At 56.1% G+C, this 24,838-nt stretch overlaps 1 protein-coding gene across 4 annotated transcripts; it reads left to right on the top strand.

Annotated features, from left to right (window-relative positions):
- KCNH6 (potassium voltage-gated channel subfamily H member 6) lies at positions 1 to 24,673 on the top strand. 4 transcript variants are annotated; one of them, XM_032137954.2, is made up of 15 exons: positions 1 to 131; positions 792 to 1,022; positions 6,736 to 6,897; positions 6,982 to 7,187; positions 10,536 to 10,961; positions 12,324 to 12,478; positions 12,638 to 12,723; positions 13,728 to 13,927; positions 14,070 to 14,322; positions 17,903 to 18,096; positions 19,278 to 19,362; positions 19,950 to 20,112; positions 20,779 to 20,965; positions 21,298 to 21,634; positions 24,498 to 24,673. In XM_032137954.2, exons 1-14 carry the CDS (start codon positions 56 to 58, stop codon positions 21,589 to 21,591), a joined length of 2,718 nt encoding a protein of 905 aa, XP_031993845.1. In that variant the 5' UTR covers positions 1 to 55; the 3' UTR covers positions 21,592 to 21,634; positions 24,498 to 24,673. The 4 variants fall into 4 exon arrangements, with proteins under 4 accessions (XP_031993845.1, XP_031993846.1, XP_031993843.1 ...); XM_032137952.3 differs by adding an exon at positions 19,713 to 19,820 and having other exon boundaries at positions 56 to 131; positions 12,324 to 12,723; XM_058431394.1 differs by having other exon boundaries at positions 56 to 131; positions 12,324 to 12,723.
- Positions 24,674 to 24,838: the final 165 nt, after the last annotated feature.

The following is a 24,838-nucleotide window of genomic DNA, read 5'->3' as shown; positions in this document are numbered from 1 at the left end:
GAGACGCCGGGAGCCGGGGGCGCCTGTGGCTCCGGGCAGGGGCTGCGGCCGAAAGATGCCGGTCCGCAGGGGCCACGTCGCTCCCCAAAACACTTACCTGGACACCATCATCCGCAAGTTCGAGGGCCAAAGTGAGTGTGTGTATGTTGGGGCGGGGGGACGATCTGGAGTCCTGGTTCCGTGAAAGGGGGGGCCGGACCCCTTTACTAACTTCTAACCGGGCAAGGTGGTGAGTGCCAGGTGCTGAATGCAAAATCCTTCCTCTGATGTCCCCAACACCTTCTCCTCCAGGGAGACCCGCTTGCCTTAAATGCTGTCCTCTTTTCTGGAACACAAGGAGCAGCGTGCAGCCCTTCCCTCCCTACCCCCCCCCAGCTGTTTCCTTGGTGCCCCAAGTCCGAACCTCCCCTTCCAGCCACTGCCTGCCCCCTCACCCGCGTCCTCCAGAGGCTTCCCTGAGTCCTTCCTTTCCTTCCTTTTCATATCCTGGCTCTGGTCTTCCCGGGAGCTTTCCCAGGCCTGACCCCCATCTGGTCACATCCCTGCCTCCCTTCGCCACACTTTTCCTGTTTCCAGGAGGCCTTGGGCCTTCCTTCCACCTCAAGACCCTCACTGCCCTAGTCTTCCCTCAATCCCCAGGCCCAACTCCCTCCCCCATTCCGGTCACTGCCCTGCTCCTCTGCCTAAATTCCCCTTACTGCCACCAAGAGTCCTTATGATCTTTCCCTCCCAGCCGCCGAATCCTGGCTCCCATGGACTTTTTGCCTCCCAACTCCCACCCCCCACCTCAGGTCGGAAGTTCCTGATCGCCAATGCTCAGATGGAGAACTGCGCCATCATTTACTGCAACGACGGCTTCTGCGAACTCTTCGGCTACTCCCGAGTGGAGGTGATGCAGCAACCCTGCACCTGCGACTTCCTCACAGGCCCCAACACACCGAGCAGCGCCGTGTCCCGCCTAGCGCAGGCCCTGCTGGGGGCTGAGGAGTGCAAGGTGGACATCCTCTACTACCGCAAGGATGGTGAGGCACACTCAGGCCAGAGGCTTTGCAGGGCAGGCTTGGCCCTCTGACTTGTCCAGCCAGGGTGGCCTCGGGGAAGGCACTGACCCAGGGTCCAAAGGGCCTGAACAAATCCTGTTTCTTCTAGGGGCCTTGGTTCCTCCACAGGCATTGGATATGATGCCTTCTGAGGTCCTTTGCAGGAGCTAGGGATCAGGCTGGGCCACCCACTGGTCCTGGCCTGGGGCAGGGCCTCCTGCTCTTCCATCCCTCCCCCGTGTCTCTGGTCTCCTGGCTCTCCACTCTGTCACTGTCAGCTCCAGCTGTCAGGCAGCTGGGTTGGAAATTAACCTTCCCTCCTCTCCGTCTGCTCCAAGGATTAGAGGAGGAGTCACCTCCTCAAGACCTCTGTGGCCAGGCAAGGCATGGGGGCTTTTGGCTGGGAAAGTGGGGTGGGCCTGCCTCATCCAGTCTCAGCTCTTTGGGGAGACAGGGTCTGGAGTTTTCCCTGACCAGGAAGCTCATTCAGATGGAGTTTGGGTTGTTACTGCCAGCGGGAGCATACTGCAAGCAAAACAGAAGCATAAGTCAGAGGGTAAAGACAGAGCTCAGCAGCCCTTGGAAATCCTCCTCCACCCCCCAGGACCGCAGGGTCCTCACTGGACCTGGCAGGATGGGTGGGAACGAGGAAAAGATCCTGAATGTCCTGGGAAATCTCTTGAATCAATGGCCCCCAACCTGGTTCTGCATCAGAATTACCCAGAGCATGTTTTCCAAAACATGCTTTCTCTACAGAGAGGCCGACTCAGAAGGTGTGAGATGAGGCCAAGCGGGTGTATTTGGAAATATCTCCCTGATGGTTCTGATGTCCTGCCTACTTTAGGAACCACTGGCTTAGGTAAATCCCTTCATTTCATAGATGTGGAAGGGATTTGCCCAAGATCCCACTGCTAGAGTCCAACCTGGGACTGGAACCCAAGTCTCTGGATTCCTCCCTCAGAGATTTCTTTTGAGTAATCCCAAGAGGAGAGAAAGGACCCAAGCTGCCTTTGTGTTTAGAGGCAGGATTTCCGGGGAAGGAGGTGCTCAGGGGAGAGAAGTCCCCAGGGAAGGCAGGCATGAGGCCACCTGAGTGCAGATAAATGATGGATGTCTCTGGATCGGGGCCGAGGAGTGCTGAGAGCCCGGGTTTCAGGGGCCTGGAGTGTGTGGAACATAAGCATGTGTGTGCTTGCATGTGCGTGCCTCTGTGTGTGTGTGTGCTTGCAAGTTCATGCCCATGTGTGTGTTTGCAGGCTTCTCAGAGTTACAGCTTCTCGGGTAGGTCCTGGTTGTTCCTGCTGCTGCCACTTGAGTGAGTGGCAGCGGGAAGTGCAGCAGGCAGCGGCAGCCAGGAGGGGACTGGGAAGAATCTGGCTTAGTGTGGCAGTACTCACAGGGTTTATGAAGTCAGAATATTTTTTAAAGCTGTGACCTCACCTCCTCACATCATTGCAGAGAGGAGGTGGCAGTCAGGGGAGTGCGAAGGGTCCTGGGGAACAGGATGGGACAGCAGGAAATGGGGGGGTACAGCAGGTCCTTTCTTTTCCTCTCCTTGACACTAGAGCTATACCTGATCCCAGATTCCTAGGGATGTCAGGCGATGGCTCTTGGGGCCCCCTTAGCACCTTGAAGGTGTCTGGGCAGAGGGCAGAAGTCAAAGCCTGGCCTTGGCCCCCTGAGATCAGGATCAGATCAGAATCCTGTGGGAGTCCTCAGGTCTCAGAAGGGAACCTAGGAACCTTGTCTTGGGGGCTGACCCTCGGTGAAAATGGGAAATTGCCCACATACCTGGTACCCCATAAGTCCCAATCTACTCCCATCCCACCCTCGGCCCTTCCCTATCTTATTGCCCAAGGCTTTGATTGCCTGGACCTTCCTGAAATTGTCCTCCAGAAAGGGGAGCTTCCTGGCCTGCTTTACACTAAGGGAAGGATGTTGTGCTCAGATAACTGATGTTCACCTTAAGGTCTACTCTGACCTCATGTAATTCTTTTTTTGTTTGTTTGTTTTTTGAGACAGGGTCTTGCTCTGTCACCCAGGCTGGCAAGAACATAGCTCACTGCAGCCTCCCATCTCAGCCTCCTGAGTAGCTGAGACCAGAGGCGTGCACCCTCACACCCGACTAATGTTTTAATTTTTTGTAGGGATGGGGGTCTCACTACGTTGCCCAGGCTGGCACATGATCCTTTTTTGACCATATTCATGTACACTTACAGTCCTGCTGAGGGGCATCTTAATGGTGATTTCTTTCCTCCTCGGGTCAGTACCTCCCTTCTCCCCAACCCCCAACTCCAGGGAGGTGGGAAGGGGTCCTGAGCAGATCTCTAGCTGATTTATGTATAATCCTCTTTTCCTCTAAAGGGGTAATCCACTGAAAATTCTCGAAGTCAAAGTGGAGGGTTTGTGTTCACATAGCTCCATGTTGTGCAGCTATAGACAGTTGGGCTCAAAGAGGCCAGGGCACTTGGCAAAAATACCCCAGGAGACAGCTCAGAGACCCCTGGGAAACTGGCTCTTCCTCTATTTGCCTTTGCTAGGAGTGGTGAGAACCTAACAGATAAGGAGGAATGGGGATGTGGCAGGACTAGAACCGGTGAGAGTTTGGCAGGAAGAAAGGAGAGCACTCAGATCCCCCCACTGTCACCCATGCCCGCCCCGCACTGGCACCTGCCCGGGAGCCCACCCCAGCCTGCCTTTCCCGGGTCCTCTTCTCTGAGGATCCCGAACCAGAGAGTTCCCTAATCCCCAAGCCAGATCAGAGGAGTCTTGGGACTTCTCCAATCCTCAGCTCTTGATAAGGAAGATGGGACAAGGGGCTGCTGTCTGCCCCCACCCTCCTCCCATGTTTACCATATGCACAGCCATGAATGCCAGGAGGACCAAGCCAGGAGGCAGCATGCAGCAGCCACCCTCTCAGTGGCAGCTTTTTGTAGCCCCAGCCTCTCCCTGGGGGCTCACCACAGTGCTGGATGGGGTGTGCATCGGGAGACAGAGGTGAAGACAACAAGGAGGCTGTGAGTGCTGGGAAACTGAAGGAAGGAGCACATTCAAGAGGGAGAGAAGAGGAGAGAGAAGTGGGCTCTCCCAGGGGGGAGAAGTGCGGTGCCTTTGCTAAGAAAAGTAAGAACATAGCATGTAAGAAGGAATGGGAATTCCCAGGGGGCAGACAAACCTGCTGCCCTTGGTCAGAGAGGTGGGTGCTGGGAGGAGCTCCTGCAAGGAAGAAGCGGGCAGAGACTGTGGCTCCTCCTCCAGGGCCCCAGCAAGGGCACGGGAACACTGCCACTCCTGGGCATAACCTGAGATGGTACACTTACCCACTTTTGGTCACCTAGATGTGGGCTTTTGTTGTGTGGGGGCTCTGAGCCACGGGTAAGCAAGGACAACCTGGAGCGGGGGGAGAGAGAATGCTCTGGACTCTTCCAAATCCTCCTAGCCTCCTGTCTGCCTACCCAACAGGCTGCAGGCATGGGGGCGGGGCATGGGGTACCACGCACTGACACCCCACCCCAGCCCCAGCCCTCACTGCTATAACTGGCTGGTCTTTGGTCCATTCCCAGCCGCAGTTTTCCAATTGCATCAATTTTCCACTAACATCAATTGCTGGGTGCAGCCACTCCAAGACTGTGCGTTGACAGCCCCCAGCAGCTTAGAGAGCCTGGAGGCCCTCTGCCCCTCTGCCCAGCTCTGCCCTCTCCCTGCCCCCTGCCAGGACAGATCTCTGCAGTGCCAGAGAGATTGACAATATGATCTGGCCTTAGGAGCAGTGTCCGAGGCCACTGGCCAAGGAGGCTCCCTGTCTAGGTCCCAGCATCCAAGTATCACCGTGCCCCAGGCTGACTAGAGTGATGGGCTTGGGCCTGGGAGTCTGGGCCTATAGCACTATGTGCCCAGGAGTGGGTGAAGCAGGCAGGTGCCTCTCCCCAGTGTGGGTGTCTCCCCTGGGCCCGGGCAGCAGATGGTAGATGGCTGCCTGGTGCCTGGGAGTCCAGAAATCCAATACGGGAGATTCCTACTCCCCGGGGAGGAAAGCTAGAGGGAGGATAGGGGTGGCTCAGCTGCACCCCAGCTCTGATGGCTGTGAGGAGGGGCTGAGGATGAAACAAGGAGTCTGGTAGAGAGTCATTCCAGTGAGCTCCACAGCAGCGATACTCCCGCCAGCGGCCGGCCTGTGTCCCCCACACATGGGCTTCCATCCACTCAGTCAACAAACAACACCTGGGACAGGTGAAACAGCGCCTAACCTGCCCTCAGGGAGTGCAGCTCTGCCTTCTCATCTGCGTGGTCACCTGAGGCCCCTGCCCCCTGAGAATCCTGCCCTTTGGGCCTGACACCTGCCAACAGTTTGAGTTGAGGGACATAGGACTCCCATGGAGAGGGTGCTCGTGGGGTGCCCAGCCTGGAGCTCTTCGGTATGGGGTATTTTGTTTATTTATTTATTTATTTTTGAGACAGAGTCTTGCTCTGTTGCCCAGGCTGGAGTGCAGTGGCATGATCTTGGTTCACTGCAACCTCAGCCTCCTGGGTTCAAGCGATTCTCCTGCCTCAGCCTCCTGAGTAGCTGGGACTACAGGTGCACACCACCACGCCCAGCTAATTTTTGTATTTTTAGTACAGACGGGGTTTCACCATGTTGACCATGCTGGTCTTGAATTCCTGGCCTCAAGTGATTCGCCTGCCTCAGCCTCCCAAAGTGCTGGGATTACAGGCTCATATGAGCCACCACGCCCGGCCAGGCATGGGGCATTTTAGCTGGTATTGTTCCATCCACCAAAGGGGGCTGCAGGGAGACCCTGGAGGGGCAGAGTCTATGGCCTGAGATGCACAGAGCAGCCAGCCGCTGGATGTGGGCTGCCCAAGATGATGGGGAAGGTGGCCGGAGGGGCCTGCCCTGCCCCCACACAGCCATCCTCCTCCCTCTCTGGTGCCCAGGCCACTACTCTGCCTGCTCCCTGGGTCCAGCCCTGCCTTGGGACCCCACACTCCTACTAGGCCCAGAGCAGCAGCCTGGTTCTGGCCCCAGCACTCTCCTCCCAAACAAGTCCCTTCCCTTTTCCAAGCTATTGTGTCCTGCAAACCCAGGGATCCTCTCTCCATGCTCCCTCCCAGCCCTTGAAAGTCAGTTTCTGAAAACTCCAGGTTCTCTTCTGCAGAATGGGGGTCCATGCCTGCCCCCCAAGGACCTCCTGAGGCCAAATGTTCCAACTGGCCCCATGCCCAGCACTTAGTGTACTTTCAACAACAAATTCCTCCCCGCATCACAACAGCAGGGCATCTTTGCAGGATGGGAATATGGGAAGAGAGCCCAGGGGCAACCCAGCTCCATGGGGTAGAATGCCCAGCCTCACCTCCCCACTTAATCCACCCCCATCTGCTCAGCTTTAATTACAGCAGAAGCAGACCTCGAGGTTAAGCTCTGAGCTGATGGCCAGGCGTGGACTTGGGCCTAATCTGATGCTACCTTATCTCCTAATGAGCAGCTTAACCGCTCTCCCCACCTCTGCCCTGTGGGTGGAGCACCAGCTGCGCAGCCTCACCCACCCTCTGCCCAGTATCGCTGGTCACTGTCCAGGCCTCTTCACCCCAGTGGCTGCCCTTCACTTGACCTTCACTCAGCCCCTTCCCTAGCCAGGTCACTGCAGGAGGGGACCCCTTCAGGGCCCAACCCCCATCCCCCCAATGGTGTTTGCAGCCTCCAGCTTCCGCTGCCTGGTAGATGTGGTGCCCGTGAAGAACGAGGACGGGGCTGTCATCATGTTCATCCTCAACTTCGAGGACCTGGCCCAGCTCCTGGCCAAGCGCAGCAGCCGCAGCTTGTCCCAGCGCCTGTTGTCCCAGAGCTTCCTGGGCTCCGGTGAGGCAGAGTGAGGGTGGTGGTGGGAGGGACGCATGAGGGTCCCCTGGCCCTGGCTGCTCTGACTTCTGGCCCTGGTTTCAGAGAGCTCTCACGGCAGGCCAGGCGGACCAGGGCCAGGCACAGGCAGGGGCAAGTACAGGACCATCAGCCAGATCCCGCAGTTCACGCTCAACTTCGTGGAGTTCAACTTGGAGAAGCACCGCTCCAGCTCCACCACGGAGATTGAGATCATCGCGCCCCATAAGGTGGTGGAGCGGACACAGAACGTCACTGAGAAGGTCACCCAGGTGCGGGCCTGCAGAGCAGGGTGTGCAGAGCTGCGCCAGGCCTCCAGGGTCCCCTCCCAGGCTCTGGGCCCAGGCCCTTCTGGGGCCTTGGCCGGTAAAGAGATCCTGCCTGTCCAGCCTCTAATATCTGGTTCGAGCCCCAGGCCTCCTGTCCTGTTTGAGACCTAAAGACCTAAAGGCCTCCCCTGAGATCACAGCCCTTGTGCCCAGCTCCTAGAGCCAGAGGAGGCTGGGATCAGCAAGGCCTGTGAATGATGCCGCCTCCTAGGCCTGGAGAAGCCAGGGCAGGGGGTGGACATGCAGGCCACCATGGGGGCCTGACCAAGGCTCAGCCTGTCACAGGGTTGGAGAGGCAGAGAGGAGACATGCCAGGGCCAAACTGAGAGGAGAGCTGGTGTGGGGGGGTCCCAGCCCTGTGCCAGCCCCTTGCCTTTGAGACAAAAGCCACCCTCCCTACTTCCTTCCAATGTGAACACAGGATCCTCCTGCATGCCAGGCAGGGCAGGGAGAGGCTGGCACCTCCAGCTATCTTTAATCAGCTTCCTGGGGGCCAGGCCCCGAAGGACCCTGGCAGCTCCTCCTTGGCCACCCCAAGGCAGGCTTCCCTGGTTCCTCTGCTCCAGCTCACCCAGCTGTCCCTTCTCATGAGGTCGGAAGGCCTGACCATTCCGGAGGGAAATGCCAGGAGCCCTGCCCGAGGCTCCAGTGACCACAGTCCTGGCACTGACTCCCTGTGTGACCTTGGCCAGGGGAAATACCAGCCCCCTTTCTAGGCCTCAGGGCTTTCATCTGCAGGAGAGAGAGGGACTAAATGGAGTCTGGGGACCCATTTCACATTGAGTAGTTCTGGCCCCAGGAGGCAAAGCTGTAAGTCATAGCCAGGGGCCCAGGCCCAGGTTAAGCAATGCAGAGCATGGAGGGGCCTGCTCCCAGCTTTGCTGGGGCTGTCCCTGTGTTGGGGCTGGAGGCAGCTCTTTTCCCCCCTGCCTGTTTTCACCTAAAGCACAGTTGCTGTTGGAACCAGGTGTGGGGAAGACCACTCAGCACCTCACTGAGCTCAAAGATCCTGAGGAGGGTAGGACACCAGGCTGCAGGACTGTGACCTCTGAGGTCAGGCAGAGTGGCCCAAAGGCCTGACCCTGGGAAGCCCCCCAGCTGCTTACTCCAGGGCTGGTTAGGTTGATGCCACTCTTGGTGGCTACCATGGTGGGGGCTGTTAGACTAGAGAGTGGTCGGTGAAGACAGCCAGGCCTGGCTGGGCCCATAGTCCCGGCGCCTGCCCAACCTGCCTGCCCCTGTTTGTTCCTCAGCTTGGCCCCTCTTGGCATCACTCCCCCACTCCATGTGGGTCCTAGGTCCAGGGAGGTGCCTGACAGATCTCAGGGGAAAGGGAAGGCGAGGACCCAGATCAGGGAAGTCACATCGGCCTCAACCAGAACTTAAAGAGCCTCAATGGCTGTGGCCTCACACCAGAGCCTGGGCATCCTGAGGGCCTTGCAGCTCTGGGGGACACTGGGCAGGGTGGGCTTTGCCACGAAGGGCCCTCAAGCTGGCTTTGGAGGCAGTGGGAGATTTGGGGGGTCCTCCTGTCTGGGGGCCCTGAGGAGCTGAGGAACTCTCCTCTCAGCCTACTTTAAACCACCCCCCACCATTCCTTCTGTCTCGCTCCCACTTCTCACCCAGGCAGGCCTAGGGAAGGGCCTTGTTTCACCCTAGCAGGGTCCTAGCGGCCCTCAGGAGGAGGAGGAGCGGCTCTGATGCCCAGGGTGTGACGGCAGCTGCTCCTAATCAGAGCCCCAGTTTGCAGTGCTCATTCAGGGACCTGCAGTTGAGAGCCCATGTGGACCAAGAGCTGGGCACACAGTGGGGAGAGGGCCGGTGAGGGAGCCAAACTCAGTGAGCCCATGGCTCAGTGGAGCACCACCATGCAGCTAGGTGGATACAGGGGCAGGGAGAAAATTAAAAAAGAGCCCAAGTCTATGTGGAGTCAGAGGGGGCTTCCTGGGGAAGTACGAGGTGAGGCCTCAAGGCTGAGCAGGTCACTGCAGGGTGGGGACATGGTAGCCCCACTCAAGGGTTTGGATGTCAGATAGGGACCCTCTGGTTGAAACCAAATGGATCTGCCTTATTGTGATCCCATCTGCTAACTGATTTTGTTTGCAAGGTCAAACTTTACATTGCACATTTTCCTAAACCAGAGCTATCCACCAGATCTCATCTGGTGGGAGAGGAGGTCCATGGAACACCCCTCCAGCTCCATCCTTGTCTGGAGCAGTGTCTGATGAGGATGAGGGAGAAAGAGGGTGGACAGGGAATTACTGTGTAGAGCAGCACATGCCATCTCCGTGAGAATAGATGGATCTCACTAACTACATGAGAACAGATGCATCTCATTTCCTCGCTACCCATGGCTTTTGTTGTCCTTTGTGATTCCATTTTGCAGATGAGGGAACTGAGGCTCACAGAGGTTACAAAACTTGCCCAAGGCTCACCTATAGCACATGTCAGACCTGGGATTCAACCGGGGAGGCCTGGCTTCAGTACCCATGCCCTTCCTAATGCCCTGGCTGTCTCTCACGTTGGGCAGCTGGGCAGAGCCGGGGCATGTTGTGCTGGGACCTAGAGCTCCTGGGTTGATCACAGTCTTGGAGGCGGGGGTGGGAGGGGAGAAGGGAGAAGGGAGAAGGGAAGTCTCTGCAGAAGGTGATGATTCCAAATCCTTGGACATGTGGAGAGGAGTCAGTTTTCCTTGGTGCCCAGGACCTGTTGAGGGTCCAGGTTGGCTACACCCCTACCCCATGGACTCTTTCCATAGGAGGCTCTCAGTTGGCCCCAGAGAGGGCACTCACTGGTCCTGGCTCCCCAGGGCCCTCAGAAAGGAAGACATTCTTCTAGCGGTGACCTGTTCCCATCAGGAACCCTGACCACAGGGGGCCTTCTAAGCCCACCAGAGAGGATCAGCCCACCAGCTACCCCTTCAGTGGGCTCTTGTGTGGAATGGGTCTACAGATGACCATGGGCCTGGCCCTCCCCTGCCTGGCTCCACCCACTCCAGGATGTTTCTAAGGGAGCTTGTGAGCATCAAACCTGGGGTCGCTATGGGGCAGAGCCATACCCCTCCTCTTGCATCCCAACTCCTTTCTCTGCACTTCCTCCCGAGGCATCTGTCCCCTTAGGAACTTGCCTTCTCAGACACCCCCCACCCCATCTCTCCCTCATCCCCTCTGCCCACCAGAGCCGTGGTCACCCACCCTCTCCCACTACACCTTCCCCAGGCCTCAGCCCTCTAGGCCGGTCTCACCAGCGGTGGCTGCCCCCTGCCTGACCTCCCTCGGCCCCCACCCCCAGGTCCTGTCCCTGGGCGCAGATGTGCTGCCCGAGTACAAGCTGCAGGCGCCGCGCATCCACCGCTGGACCATCCTGCACTACAGCCCCTTCAAGGCCGTGTGGGACTGGCTCATCCTGCTGCTGGTCATCTACACAGCCGTCTTTACGCCCTACTCAGCCGCCTTCCTGCTCAGCGACCAGGATGAATCATGGCGTGGGGCCTGCGGCTATACCTGCAGTCCCCTCACCGTGGTGGATCTCATCGTGGACATCATGTTCATCGTGGACATCGTCATCAACTTCCGCACCACCTATGTCAACACCAATGATGAGGTGGTCAGCCACCCCCGCCGCATTGCCGTCCACTACTTCAAGGGCTGGTTCCTCATTGACATGGTGGCCGCCATCCCTTTTGATCTCCTGATCTTCCGCACCGGCTCCGATGAGGTGAGCAGACCCCCTCCAGGCCAGCAGCCATGGCTCTCCTCTGCACGCTGGCCTTAAGCCCTCCCTGCTGCACAGCACTGGGTGCAAAGAGTACCTGGCACTGGGCACCTTTGCTGAAGCACATGGAAGTGGAGAGGAGTCCCCGAACCTCTGTCACCTCCCAGCCCTGGAGAAGGACCTGCCGAGGCTGCACCCCCAGGCCTCTGCCCCTCTGCCCCCTCTCTGAGCAGGCCCTGGTAAGAGGAGCAGGCTGCCCCTTCCAGGACGGGCACTCGTGGTCCTGGCCCCTCATGCTGACTTCCAAACTGCACTCACCCTGGAGGAAGAAAGGGATCCCCAGGCCGCTCCCCCAGTGCACCCTGGCTCCCACCTCGCTCCCTAGCCCTCCACTATGCCCACCCGGCTGCCCACAGGTGACGTGAAGGCATCTACATGCCTTTCTCATAGCTTCCAGTCCCAAGGTCTCCTCTTGCCCCCTCTCCTCAGGATCAGCTTTTCACTGAAATCAACTCTGCCCTCTGTGTTCCAGTGCCCCCTTATCACCCCAGCCTGTCCAGCAGGGGGTGTCCAGCAGGGCTCCTCTGCTCCAAACCCCCCTAAGACCACCCCTGAGCAAATCCACCCTCCTACCCTGCTGCCCCCACCTGGACACTGAGTGGCCTTCGTACTCACTTGTGTCCCATCACCAAACTTGCCAGCCTCCCGCCCCTCCACGCAGCTGCCACAGCGACTTTCAGATCGCCTACCTGACCCTGTGTTCCACCCTCTGAGATGTACAGGGTCCCCAGAATTTTCAGTGGCTTCCCAAGGCTTACAGACTAGAAGCCAAGCTCGTGATGGACCCTGAAGCCCACAGGGAACAGCCCCTGCCCGCCCTGCCCTTCCCAGGCATAGCTCTCGCTGCTCCTCCATCTCCCACATGTGCACCGGGCTGCAGTGCCACACTCGGTTTCCCACATTGGCTATGCACTTCACACCTCAGTGCCGCTGCTCATGCTGCTCCCTGAGCCAGGAGTGCCCTTTCCGTCTCCCTCCTGTCTGTCTGGAGCCTTAGCCTCCTCTCTCCAGGCTCAGCTCATGCGTCACCTCATCCATGAAGCCTCCCCTGACCTGCCCCTGCAGACTTGACCTCCCCTTCCTCTGTGCTCCCACTGGACTTCTGTCCTAGCAACCAGAACAGTATTTTGAGCTCCTCAATGTCCCATACCATGCCACACTGCCAAGTGCGTGGCCCAGGGGAAGTTCTCCATAAATGTTTGTTGAATGACTATGTGGTTGTATGCATGAGTGAACAAAAGCAGGCCTGAGTGCACTCTTCTAAGGGCTGACCCCAGCCCTGTGACTATTTCCCTACCCCTCCAGACCACAACCCTGATTGGGCTATTGAAGACAGCGCGGCTGCTGCGGCTGGTGCGCGTAGCACGGAAGCTGGACCGCTACTCTGAGTACGGGGCGGCTGTGCTTTTCTTGCTCATGTGCACCTTCGCGCTCATAGCGCACTGGCTGGCCTGCATCTGGTACGCCATCGGCAATGTGGAGCGGCCCTACCTGGAACACAAGATCGGCTGGCTGGACAGCCTGGGTGTACAGCTTGGCAAGTGCTACAACGGCAGCGACCCAGCCTCGGGCCCCTCAGTGCAGGACAAGTATGTCACAGCCCTCTACTTCACCTTCAGCAGCCTCACCAGCGTGGGCTTCGGCAATGTCTCGCCCAACACCAACTCCGAGAAGGTCTTCTCCATCTGCATCATGCTCATCGGCTGTGAGTGAGACCTCATGCCATGGCCTAACTTCATGCTCTGGTCTTACCCGTGAAATTTTGTGTAGTTTTGTACTGAGATAGAACAAAGCAAGAACCCAGATAGTGCTAAACTGCCAGAGGGCACACAGCTAGGAAATGACCGAGTGACCCGATCCCAGCCCAGGGGTTCGGCTCCAAGGCTGTGCTGCTCTCAATCCCTGCTCCCAGCCTGCCTCCCAAGACACCTGGTTTAGGAACACAAGAAGCAGCATGGAATTTTACACATAGATTGAGTTGTCATGTTCAGAGTATTTAGAGATGTGAAAGCCCAGAAAAACAAAAACAAAGGAAGAAAATGGGTGAAAACAAGAAATTGAAAGTTTGCTTTTTGTTGTTGTTGTGGTTTTTTTTTTTGAGACAGTCTCATTCTGTCTCCCAGCCTGGAGCTCAGTGGCACGGTCTTGGCTCACTGCAACCTCTGCCTCCTGGGATCAAGCGATTCACATGCCTCAGCCTCCCGAGTAGCTGGGATTACAGGCGGGCACCACCACGCCTGGCTAATTTTTCTATCTTTTTGGTAGAGATGGGGTTTCACCTTGTGGTCCGGTTTGGTCTCGAACTCCTGACCTCAGGTGATCTGCCTACCTCAGCCTCCCAAAGTTCTGGGATTACAGGCCTGAGCCACCACACCCGGCGGAGAGTTTTCTCTTTATTGTATTTTTACAACTTAAAGGAGAAAACAGGTCTGAACTTTAAAAATCCATTGCCTTCCTTCTTTCTTCTCGGGAGTTTGACCGCTGGGCCCAGTAAGATGCTAAGAGGCACAGGGCAGAGGGAGGAGGGCAGAAAGCCCAGGGGCCTTTGTCCCCCCATGTGCCCTGGCACTGCCCTGGTCACTCCTGACCTCTCCCTGGACAGAGGGGTCCCTCACCAGGGGGCTGCTGGAAGGAGGAAGACCTGGGTAAGCCCTGGGTGGCGTGGCCCAGTGGGGCCGCGGAGGAGCTCACTCTCCGCCCCGCCCCCAGCCCTGATGTACGCCAGCATCTTCGGGAATGTGTCTGCGATCATCCAGCGCCTGTACTCGGGCACCGCACGCTACCACACGCAAATGCTGCGTGTCAAGGAGTTCATCCGCTTCCACCAGATCCCCAACCCGCTGCGCCAGCGCCTGGAGGAGTACTTCCAGCACGCCTGGTCCTACACCAATGGCATTGACATGAACGCGGTGAGCCCCGCCGCTCCGGCTAATGCCCCGTGGGGAGCCAAGATCCTGCGGGGACCGGGTGTCCCCGGAGCCCTCCCCACCCTCTCCCCCAGCCCCACCCCGGCCGCGCCCCGCTGGACTTGGCCGCCCGCCTGTCTTGCAGGTGCTGAAGGGCTTCCCCGAGTGCCTGCAGGCTGACATCTGCCTGCACTTGCACCGCGCGCTGCTGCAGCACTGCCCAGCTTTCAGCGGCGCCAGCAAGGGCTGCCTGCGCGCGCTAGCCGTCAAGTTCAAGACCACGCACGCGCCGCCTGGGGACACGCTGGTGCACCTCGGCGACGTGCTCTCCACGCTCTACTTCATCTCCCGAGGCTCCATTGAGATCCTGCGCGACGACGTGGTCGTGGCCATCCTAGGTGGGTCAGGTGGAGTGGACCAGGCCTGTGTTGGGGATTGGATGGAAGGGGGCGGGACTGGAGATGCCCTGCCCGGGGCCACCCTCCTCCTGATGAGGATTTTACTTTTACTGGCCAGCCACGTGCACAGCATGTGCCCGGGAGAGCTTTATACCCAGCTCCCTGAATCCTTAAAACAACTCTCTGCCGGAGGTCCCATTTTCCTGAGAGGGAGGTCGAGGCTGAGGGAGATCATGCTAGTCTGTGGCCAGGCAGGAATTCCAGGGCTGCCAGTGTGACTCAGAAGCCCAGGCAGGTCTTCCTACCTTCTTGCACTCTTGGGGAGTTCAGGGAGAAAAGCCAAGGGTCTCTCTGGGTGGAGGTGGATGCCCTGGCTGGGGACCCCAGTCTCAGTGCAGACACAAGGATAGCCAGACACTTTAGAGGAAGGATATGAGCACTGGGCAGGGGGGACAGACAGGTCACAAGCAGCCTCTGCCACATATCTGCTGTGTGACCTTGGGCAAGTCACTTTGCCTCTCTGAGCATCACAGGGTCCTCTCGATTCTCATCTTCCTTGCCTGCCCCATGACTTCATCTCCACCCCAGCTTCAGCCTCACCCTCCTTTGGTCTCCATGACCTGGCTATCCTCCAGCCCTTCTGGACAGGTTCCCCTCGGGCAGCCCTCCCCCTCTGCTTCCTCTGGCCTGCTGGTGATCTGCTCTCCTCTCCCCTCCTCACCTGACATCCTCCCCTGGGCCTGCTCCTCCCTCCCATGGCCTCAGCCTTCACCTGTGCCACAAGGATCCCCAGAGCTCTGTCCTCACACCACTGTTTCCTTAGACCAGAATGTTCCATTTCTTCCTGGGTATGGCCACCCTAGTATTCTATGAGCAGATCAAACTCAATGTATCCCAACCTGAAATCATCACCTTTCCTCAAAACCAGCTGCTTCAGCATCCCCATCACTGTGAAGCATCTGCCTATTGCCCATGCCACAGTCAGCCAAGGGGGCATCCTACTTCGTTCCTGCCCACTGTCTACCAGCCAGACTTGTCCATACCTCTCCATCTCATGCCTGTCTCCCTGTCCCTGCCTGGATCCATCCCTCTTTGGGTCCTTTCTGGAAAGGTGTTGGGAACTCCTTTCCCATGGCCCTGCATCTGGTTTACTCCCATGCCTGTCTTCCACCTTCTGCCAGTGACCTGAAATAGACATCTGTACATCTGCCTCTTCTGCTCAAGATCCCTCCACGGTTCCCCATGGCCCATGCATGGCATCCCCAGTTATCCCAATCCGACCACCCTGTCCTACCACCCTCCCCCTGGTACTTCATGCTCCAGCCAAACTACTTAGAGTTCTCTAAATCTATGCCCTTGCATGTGCTGCCACTCTGCCTGGAGCACCCTACCCTGTGCCAGTCCGGCAGATCCCAGTTGTCCTCCAAGGCTGGGCTTAGGCATAGGTTTCTGTATGAGACCTTCCCTCACTCCCAGCCTACCTTAGACGTGCCATCCACAGCTGGGCCCAGTGGCTCACGCCTGTAATCCTAGCACTTTGGGAGGCCGAGGTGGGTGGATCACAAGTTCAGGAGTTCAAGACCAGCCTGGCCAAGATGGTGAAACCCCGTCTCTACTAGAAATACAAAAAATTAGCCTGGTGTGGTGGTGGGTGCCTGTAATCCCGGCTACTTGGGAAGCTGAGGCAGAGAATTGCTTGAACCCAGGAGGCGGAGATTGCAGTGAGCTAAGATCACACTACTGCACTCCAGCCTGGGCGACAGAGCGAGGCTCTGTCTTTAAAAAAAAAAAAAAGTGCCATCACATGGGAGGGATGATAATTATTATTAATAATTAAGAAGTTAATCCAATTTAAGTTTCAGTTAGAGACATGAAACCTCTCATTTTGTCCTGAGTAGAAAGAGACATTAGATCAGAATCTTTCATCTACTGGAAAACCATCACATTATAATGTTGCCCAGATTTCAAGCTTCAGGGTTTCATGTGTGACCCTGAAGGCAAGCCCCTTCCCTCTCCAGGCCTCAGCCCCCTCCTTTGTGAATGCCCTTTGATCCTGTTCTCTTGTGGGGACATATCCCAGCCTCCACCCATCCCTCTGTGCTAAACTGTTACTGCCACTTGCACTAACAAGTGGACTTTCTGGGGGACTGGGAATCAAAGCAGTCATGCTCCGTGGCACCCCGGCCCTGGGCTCTCCACCCCTAAGCCCTGACAGCGCAGTGCTGATCACATGCTGTTTCTTGTCCTGACTGCCTTTCTCGTGGGGGCCGGTCCTTGTTTCTCTCGACACAGCCCCCATTTCACTTCCTCTGTAAGCCTCCTCCTCTCTGCCCCAGCCACCCCGGGCAGGAGGAGCCCCTCCCTCCTCCATGGCCCCATAACTCTTGGTTCTTCCTGTTTCTAGGGCTCTACAGATCATGCTGTAAACTTGTTGGCTGCTTATATACCTATCTTGCAGGGATTTGAGGGAGTCCTTGTGGGTGGCACAACATCTTATATTTCTATCCTTTGGCCAGCACAGCACCTGGCACCAGGAGGGCCCAGTACCCTTGCCACATACCTGAGCACCACCCATGTCCTTCCCCCTTGCCTTGCATAGACCTAGTCAGGTGCCTCTTGCTTTTTTTTTTTTTTTTTTTTTTTTTTTTTGAGATGGAGTCTCACTCTGTCACCCAGGCTGGAGTACAGTGGTGCGATCTCAGCTCCCTGAAAACTCCGCCTCCCGGGTTCAAGTGATTCTTCTGCCTCAGCCTCCCGAGTAGCTGGGACTACAGGCCACCATGCTCCGCTAATTTTTGTTTTTGTTGTTGTTGTTTTTAGTAGAGATGGGGTTTCACCATGTTGGCCTGACTGGTCTCGAACTACTGACCTCAAATAATCCACCAGCCTCAGCCTCCCACAGTGCTGGGGTTACAGGCGTGAGCCGCTGCGCCCTGCTGCCTGTTGCTTTTTGAGTCACTTTCTCAAGCATCACCTCATCTGCTTCCCTGAACAGTCCAGTGGGGTTGGCAAGGCAGATCAGGTTTTACCCATTTTAGAGATGAAGACTCTGGGGTCCAGACAGGGGGAGTAACTTCCCCAGGCTTCCTTCACCAGGGCCATGCTGGTTACCTGGCCCCACAATCAGGAGTGGGAAGACAAAGAGAAGTCTCTGGCCCTGCCCTGGCAGAGTTAGGTGCTTTGGCCCTGGGTTCCCTGCACCCTGCTCCACAGCACCGGCAGGCCAAGCAGCAGGGAGACGTTGAGACAGATGTTGAGCCTTTAGGGCCCCTTCCTGCCCACTGTGCCAAAAAGCGTGGGCTACAGGAGGGAGATTCTGAGGGAGGGTGGTTCTGAAGGTCCTGGAGACAGCGAGGGGATCTCTGTGCCGCTCAAAGGACACAGGAAGAGAACAGCCCCACCCCCACCCCCACCCTGCCACCCATAGCCAGCACATCCAGCCATGTCCCCAGAGCTCGATCCTGGGCAGCAGGCCCCAGGCTAGAAGGATGTCCGAGGTTCGGGAGGCCATGGTCAAAGGACCCTCATGAGGGAGCATGGAGCCAGACCCTGAAGAGACTCCCACCCCTCTGGCTGGCAGGGAAGAATGACATCTTTGGGGAACCCGTCAGCCTCCATGCCCAGCCAGGCAAGTCCAGTGCAGATGTGCGGGCTCTGACCTACTGCGACCTGCACAAGATCCAGCGGGCAGACCTGCTGGAGGTGCTGGACATGTACCCGGCCTTTGCGGACAGCTTCTGGAGTAAGCTGGAGGTCACCTTCAACCTTCGGGATGTGAGTCAGGGCCAGTTGGGCCAGGGTGGGTGGAAATGCCCAGGCAGCCTGCTGAGGGCTGGGCCTGCCTGGCCTGAGGGCACCCATCTGACCAACACCCTTCCTTTCAACCCCATCCTGCAACCTTTTCCATAACTTCTTTTGTGCCTACCATGGCTGGCGTCATGCTAAGTATGAGGATAGCTACTATTTATTAAGCACTGACTATGTGCTAAGGGTGGGGCTTCTTTTACATGATCTGCTTGCAAATGGTATTATTATCCCCATTTTCCAGATGAGGAAACTGAGGATTAGAGACAATAAATTGGCCAAAGCCATTCAGCTAGTGAATGGCAGAGCCAAAATGTGCATTTAATTTGTCTGACTCCAAAGCCCAGGCATTCCTACCACATCATACCAAGCTGAAGAGGGGGGTGCCTCCTGTCCAGAGGGCTCACAGTGCCAGACACAGGGGCTGCCAAGAGGTGACAAAGCTGTCTCTCTTCTCATGCTCATCCTTCAGTAGAGGAGATTTTGACAACTCAAGAAAAATAAAGAGCCACAAAGTAAAATAGCCAAAGTCGCGAAGGTATAAAGGAGAAGCCATGTGGAGCTCAAGCTTGCCAAGGAGTGGGACAGCCAGGACCGACCTGGGAATGCCCAGAGTATCACGACCTGGGAATGCCCAGAGGGGTATCATGGAGGAGGGAACTAATGGGAAGAAGGGAGTGTGCACCTGGCCGGGAAACACAGAGCCCGGGCTATTTCTTCCCTGGCGCCCCGCCCCTCCACCTTGGGGGAGGGCTCTGCTGGCGTGGGCCCTGTGCCCAGCTTCCTCAGCATAGAGCTGGGTGGGCTTTCTGGCTGTGGACAGCCCTTCCCACACCATCCCCTCTCCCCTTCCTCAGTTTCTCCCCTCCCTCCCCCGATCTGCATAGGGGACTGACAGGTTAGGACTCTGCCTCGGGGCCCCAGCCATCAGGTGGCCAGAATGCCCAGCGGCTGGGCACCAGGACAGGAGGGGTGTGGTCTCTGCGGCCTGGGCCATCTGCAGGAAGTCGCCCAGGGCATCGCTGCTGTGCCCAGCTGCTTGTCACTCTTTCACCTAGTTGTGACAGCACCATGGGGTCAGGGCAGGGAAGAACAAAGAGGCCCCATCCCAGCTTTGGTTCCTGTTATTTCACCCTCTTGCTTCCCATAAGGCAGCCGGGGGTCTCCACTCATCCCCCCGACAGGCTCCTGGCAGCCAAGACCACCAAGGTTTCTTTCTCAGTGACAACCAGTCAGGTGAGCAAAGCCAGCCCCCGCCCCCACCAGCCCGCAGCCCCTGCCCAGCCTCCTACCCCTCCCATGTCCTCTCCATCCTGCCTCCCCAGCGCCACTCCACTCCATGAGTGGAGAGGAGCTCCCTCTCTAGACCCAGAGCTGGAGCCTTGGCCCTCCTTCCTCCCCAGTCTCCCAGCCCTGATGGCCTGTGTCCTCAGAGGCAGAGTGAGGGCTCTGTGCTTCAAATGCAACCCCCAGGGGTGTATGGAGACTAGCCAGCCCCCTGAGGTTCCACACCAAGGCATCGGGGGGCCACTGGGCTGCAGCTCCCTGAGCAGTGAAACCAGCGCTAAAAGTCCTCACCCTGCCAGGGTCTCCCCATGAGCTGGGGCCCCAGGTCCCCTCCAAGGGCTACAGCCTCCTGGGTCCTGGGAGCCAGAACTCCATGGGGGCAGGACCTTGTGCTTCAGGGCACCCAGGTAAGGAGAGCCACTCCTCACAGCCTGTGTCCCCAGGGCAGGTAGGGGGTGGGGGACGGGCTCTACTGAGAAGGGTCAGGCCTCTGGAACCAGCTAGGCCCAGCTGAGACTTCCCTTTCCCTCCTGCAGATGCAGCCCCTCCCCTGAGCATCTCAGATGCATCTGGCCTTTGGCCTGAGCTACTGCAGCAAATGCCCCCAAGGCACAGCCCCCAAAGCCCTCAGGGAGACCCAGATTGCTGGCCTCTGAAGCTGGGCTCCAGGCTAGAGCAGCTCCAGGCCCAGATGAACAGGTGAGTGCGCTGTGGTCAGGGCTGGGGGCTGGGCATGGGTAGCCCCTCCTAGTGGCTCAGAGATATCACAGGGTGCCACTTGGGTTTTAGAATGGGGCAGGCCATTTAGCTGCAGGTCTCCCCATACCTGTCACTAAGCACAATTCCCCCGATGACTTCCCCTAGCAAACTCTGGAACATGCCAAGGGAGCTTCTCAGGGGAGGGGCACAACCATGTGCAGAAACAAATTCCATAGGTCCTGGGAAAGGGAGTGTGTCCTGTGGATGGCAGGGCTGTGGTGGCAGAGTGAGGGCTTAGAGGCAGAACAGTCCAGGTTCAAATTCTGGCTCTGTTCCCTACCAGCAAGAGTGTGGGCAAGTTACTAAACAGCTCTGAACCTAGTTTGCCCTTTTGTGAAATGAGGATAATTAGAACATCCACGTCAAAGCATCTTAGGGACTGCATCTTGTATGCTTGGTGCCTGCTCACTGGTGTTGTTAAGAGTCAGGGGTGTACCAGGGGGATTCTGGGCAGGGGCTGTGGATCCCAGTAAGGAAATAGCTTCAGGTAGGCCCCAGGCCGCCATTCCATCTAGCAGGAACAACACACAGGCTACAAGATTGACAGCTGCCCTCAGGAACTGCTCTTGCCAGCCCTGACCCTGACCGTGGGGTTCTGTCTGGCAGGCTGGAGTCCCGCGTGTCCTCAGACCTCAGCCGCATCTTGCAGCTCCTCCAGCAGCCCATGTCCCAGGGCCACGCCAGCTACATTCTGGAAGCCCCTGCCTCCAATGACCTGGCCTTGTTTCCTATAGCCTCGGAGACGACGAGTCCAGGGCCCAGGCTGCCCCAGGGCTTTCTGCCTCCTGCACAGGTGAGAGGTGAGGGGATTCCCAGGGGCTTACCTGCGAGCAGCTGCATGCCTTCCCTACCCTGACTTGGTCACAGTGTGGCATCAGGCCCAGAGCCTCTGTGGCCCCAGAGCAGCCAGGGCTTCTGCTTACCTCCTTTATGATCAGAGTCATGATAGGGTTAGCCTGGGCAAGGTGCTGGCAAAGCCCAGAATGTGACTACAGAGCCTGCAGCTGGAGCCAGGGCAGCAGGACCCTGAGGTGTGGGAAGGGCAGGTACAATTTTTGCCTGAAGTCAGGGTGGATTAACCTGCAGCCTGGCCTGGGGTGCATCCCTCTTTCTTGCTCCTCCTAGACCCCAAGCTATGGAGACTTAGACGACTGTAGTCCAAAGCACAGGAACTCCTCCCCCAGGATGCCTCACCTGGCTGTGGCAACGGACAAAACTCTGGCACCATCCTCAGAACAGGAACAGCTTGAGGGACTCTGGCCACCCCTGGCCTCACCTCTACATCCCCTGGAAGTACAAGGACTCATCTGTGGTCCCCGCTTCTCCTCCCTCCCTGAACACCTTGGCTCTGTTCCCAAGCAGCTGGACTTCCAGAGACACGGCTCAGATCCTGGATTTGCAGGGAGTTGGGGCCACTGAACTCCAAGATAAAGACACCATGAGGGGACTGAAGGTGGGCAAGGTGAGAGTTAAGGATCTTGGGGAGGTGGCCGGGCGCGGTGGCTCGCCTGTAATCCCAGCACTTTGGGAGGCCAAGGCGGGCGGATCAGACCATCCTGGCTAACACGGTGAAACCCCATCTCTACTAAAAAAAAAAAAAAAAATTAGCTGGGCCTGGTGGCGGGCGCCTGTAATCCCAGCTACTGGGGAGGCTGAGGCAGGAGAATGGTGTGAACCCAGGAGGTAGAGGTTGCAGGGAGCCGAGACCGCGCCACTGCACTCCAGCCTGGGTGACAGAGAGAGACTCCATCTCAAAAAAAAAAAAAAAAAAAGATCTTGGGGAGGCAGACATCCTCCCAGATGGGCCTCTCCTAAAGTAGCTACAAACTGCTGATCCAGGTGACCCAGGATAGCGTGGGTGAAGAAGCTCACGACTTTTCCCAGCCTCCTCCAGGGCTCCATTTAAACAGCAAGCCTGGTGGAGAGTGGGAGAGTCTCAGGTGTAGAGGCAGCTTACAGGATGGAGGGAGCAGTGAAGAAAGAGGTTTCTGATCTACATGAGTACCTTGCTCTGAGCCTCCCAGCTCAGAACCCTCCAGCACCTCATGGCCCAGCACCAAGGCCCGGGGTTGGTCAGAACTCTTACCATGAGCCTCCGACCTGGCTGGAGATGGAGGTGTGTTCTGTGGCAGACATGTCAGGATAGACCTCCAGCCCTCTGCTCCTGATGGTTCTGTGACATTGAGTCTCTTGAGGGCAGTGGAGTGTCACGCAGCTAATAAAGTACACATTTCATGTTGCACTGGGTGTGTAACTTATATGAAGATCATTACGCCTTTGACTGTGCTGTGGCTTTCTCCAAACCTTCTTGTAAGGAGCTGGAGACTTACCCTCCACCATATCCAGTGTGTTGGGGACCTGAAGGTGGTTCTGCTGGGCCCAGAAGCTCCTGGAGCCTGGGGCTGTTAGGTCGAGGTGAAGGGAAGCAGAGGCGCTGGCTTGGTGGCCCTAGGGGATCATGACAACAGCCAACACTTCGGTAGCACTCGCCCTGTACCAGGCACTGTGCTGACAGCTCTGCAGATACTTGTTCATCTAATACTCAAAACAACCCCAAGGGGTTGGTATTATTATCCCCATTTTAGAGATGTAGGATCAGTAGCAGAGAGACTAAGACACCCAAACATGAGGGGGAATTCTGAGGTGCAGGTACTGTTCTGTTTCCTGATCTAAGTGCTGGTTACACCAGTGTGTTCAGGTTGCAAAAGACTGTGCTTCTACGTGTAAATTATACCTCAATTAAAAAGAAAATAAAAATAAAAAAAGAGGCCAGGGTAGTGGCTCATGCCTGTAATCCCAGGGCTTTGGGAGGAGGATGAAGCAGGAGGACTGCTTGAGGCCAGGAGTCCAGGGTTACAGTAAGCCGTGATTGCATCACTGAACTCACACCCTGGGCAATGGAATAAGACTAAGACCCTGTCTCAAAATGAAAATTTTAAAAATCATCCCTGTGCCCAACACAATAGGAAAAGGAGGACATAATTTCAACCCAGATGGTCTGGCTTTGAGAGCATGTGCAATTAACCACTGCTGAAAAGGGCTGTTGTCCAAGAACTACCTGGTTATTGGTTTTCAGTCCTTTGCTCCAGTGTTCTGTAAAAGAATTTCGAATATGTATATCCCCCTCATACATTTTTAAGTTGACATCTGAAATATTATAAAATACTTCAATGATACATGTAAATAGATGCAAAGGATATAATCTCAAGTGTCTTATAAATATTGACACTTTATAAAACAATTCCATCCTTCATTTGTATTGACCCATTTCTACCCAAATAGCAGTGATTTGAGAGCCACCACCATCCATTTTAAAAACACAAGAAGCCCTTCTTTAACATCATTTTTTCTTTTCTCATAATTCCCACTTATTCCTCCCATAGTTTTATCCTACATGTAACTTATTGGTATGCTTCAAAGCCTACTACTGATAACCCTATCATATATTTGCAACACAAATATGTATACAGGCCGGGTGCAGTGGCTCACTCATGCCTGTAATCCCAACACTTTGGGAGGCTGAGGCTGGAAGATTGCTTGAGGCCAGGAATTCAAGACCAGCCTGGGCAGCATAGCTCAACCTGGTCTCTACAAAACAATTTTTTTTAATTAGTCAAGCATTGTTATGCACACCTGTAGTCCCAGGTACTACAGGGCTTGCTGGGAGGCTTGGGTGGGAGAGTCACTTGAACCTAAGAGGTCAAGACTGCAGTAAGCCATGTTCATGCAGCTGTACTCCAGCCTGGGCAACAGAGCAAGATTCAGTCTCTTTAAAAAAACAATCACGTGGGGGCGAGCAACTAACTCTTCAAAAAAAAAAAAAACAGAAGGTCGGGTCATAGGGTGGACCATCCTGATAAGGTGGGAGAACCGGTTGAACCCAGCCTAGGCAACACAGCAAGATCTTGTCTCTACAAAAAATAAAAGGAGGCAGGAGGATTGCTTGAGCCCGGGACGTCAAGGCTGCAATAAGCAGTGTTTGCCCCACTGCACTACCACCTGGGTAACAGAGCCAAGACCCTGCCTCAAAACAAATGTGTATAAATTAATTGACATTTTAAAATTAATTTTTGTAACCTTAATAAGGCTTTAAGGGTTACATCTATTAGTAGTACAGTTCAAAACAACATATATATTCAATTTTCTAATAAAAACTAAAATTTTATTGGAAATATGTCATGAAAGAGAAAATTTCCTCCCCCCGTTAGTTCCTATATCTGTGGGTAAGTATCATTATTTTTTATTAGAATAAGACAAGGTACCGCAAATTTTGTACTTCTTTTTCTTTCCTTTCTTAAATTTTTTTTAAACTTTCCTCTTTACAGGGGATTTCCTTTAGCTGGGCGTGGTGGCGGGTGCCTGTAATCCCAGCTACTCAGGAGCCTGAAGCAGGAGAATCACTTGAACCCTGAAGGCAGAGGTTGCAGTGAGCCGAGATAGTGCCATTGCACTACAGCCTGGGCGACAGAGTGAGACTCCGTCTCAAAAATAAAATAACATTTTTTAAAAAAGGGGATTTCTTGGCCAGATGCGGTGGCTCATGCCTGTAATCCCAACACTTTGGGAGGCCGAGGCTGGCAGATCATTTGAGGTCAGGAGTTCGACACCAGAATGGCCAACATGGTGAAACCCCGTCTCTACTAAAAATACAAAAATTAGCTGGCCG

The sequence above is a fragment of the Hylobates moloch genome, unplaced genomic scaffold (genome assembly GCF_009828535.3).
Source record: "Hylobates moloch isolate HMO894 unplaced genomic scaffold, HMol_V3 SCAFFOLD_19, whole genome shotgun sequence".
Taxonomy (NCBI): Eukaryota; Metazoa; Chordata; class Mammalia; order Primates; family Hylobatidae; genus Hylobates; species Hylobates moloch.
This window is presented reverse-complemented; position numbering and strand designations above follow the sequence as displayed.

What these genes read in the sequence shown, in the direction of transcription:
- KCNH6 (XM_032137952.3), top strand. Translation starts at nt 56, where the DNA reads ATGCCGGTCCGCAGGGGCCACGTCGCTCCCCAAAACACTTACCTGGAC. An exon ending in TCTCAGTGACAACCAGTCAG is followed by an intron (nt 19,363 to 19,712) that starts GTGAGCAAAGCC and finishes TCACCCTGCCAG; the next exon opens with GGTCTCCCCATGAGCTGGGG. An exon ending in CTCCAGGCCCAGATGAACAG is followed by an intron (nt 20,113 to 20,778) that starts GTGAGTGCGCTG and finishes TCTGTCTGGCAG; the next exon opens with GCTGGAGTCCCGCGTGTCCT.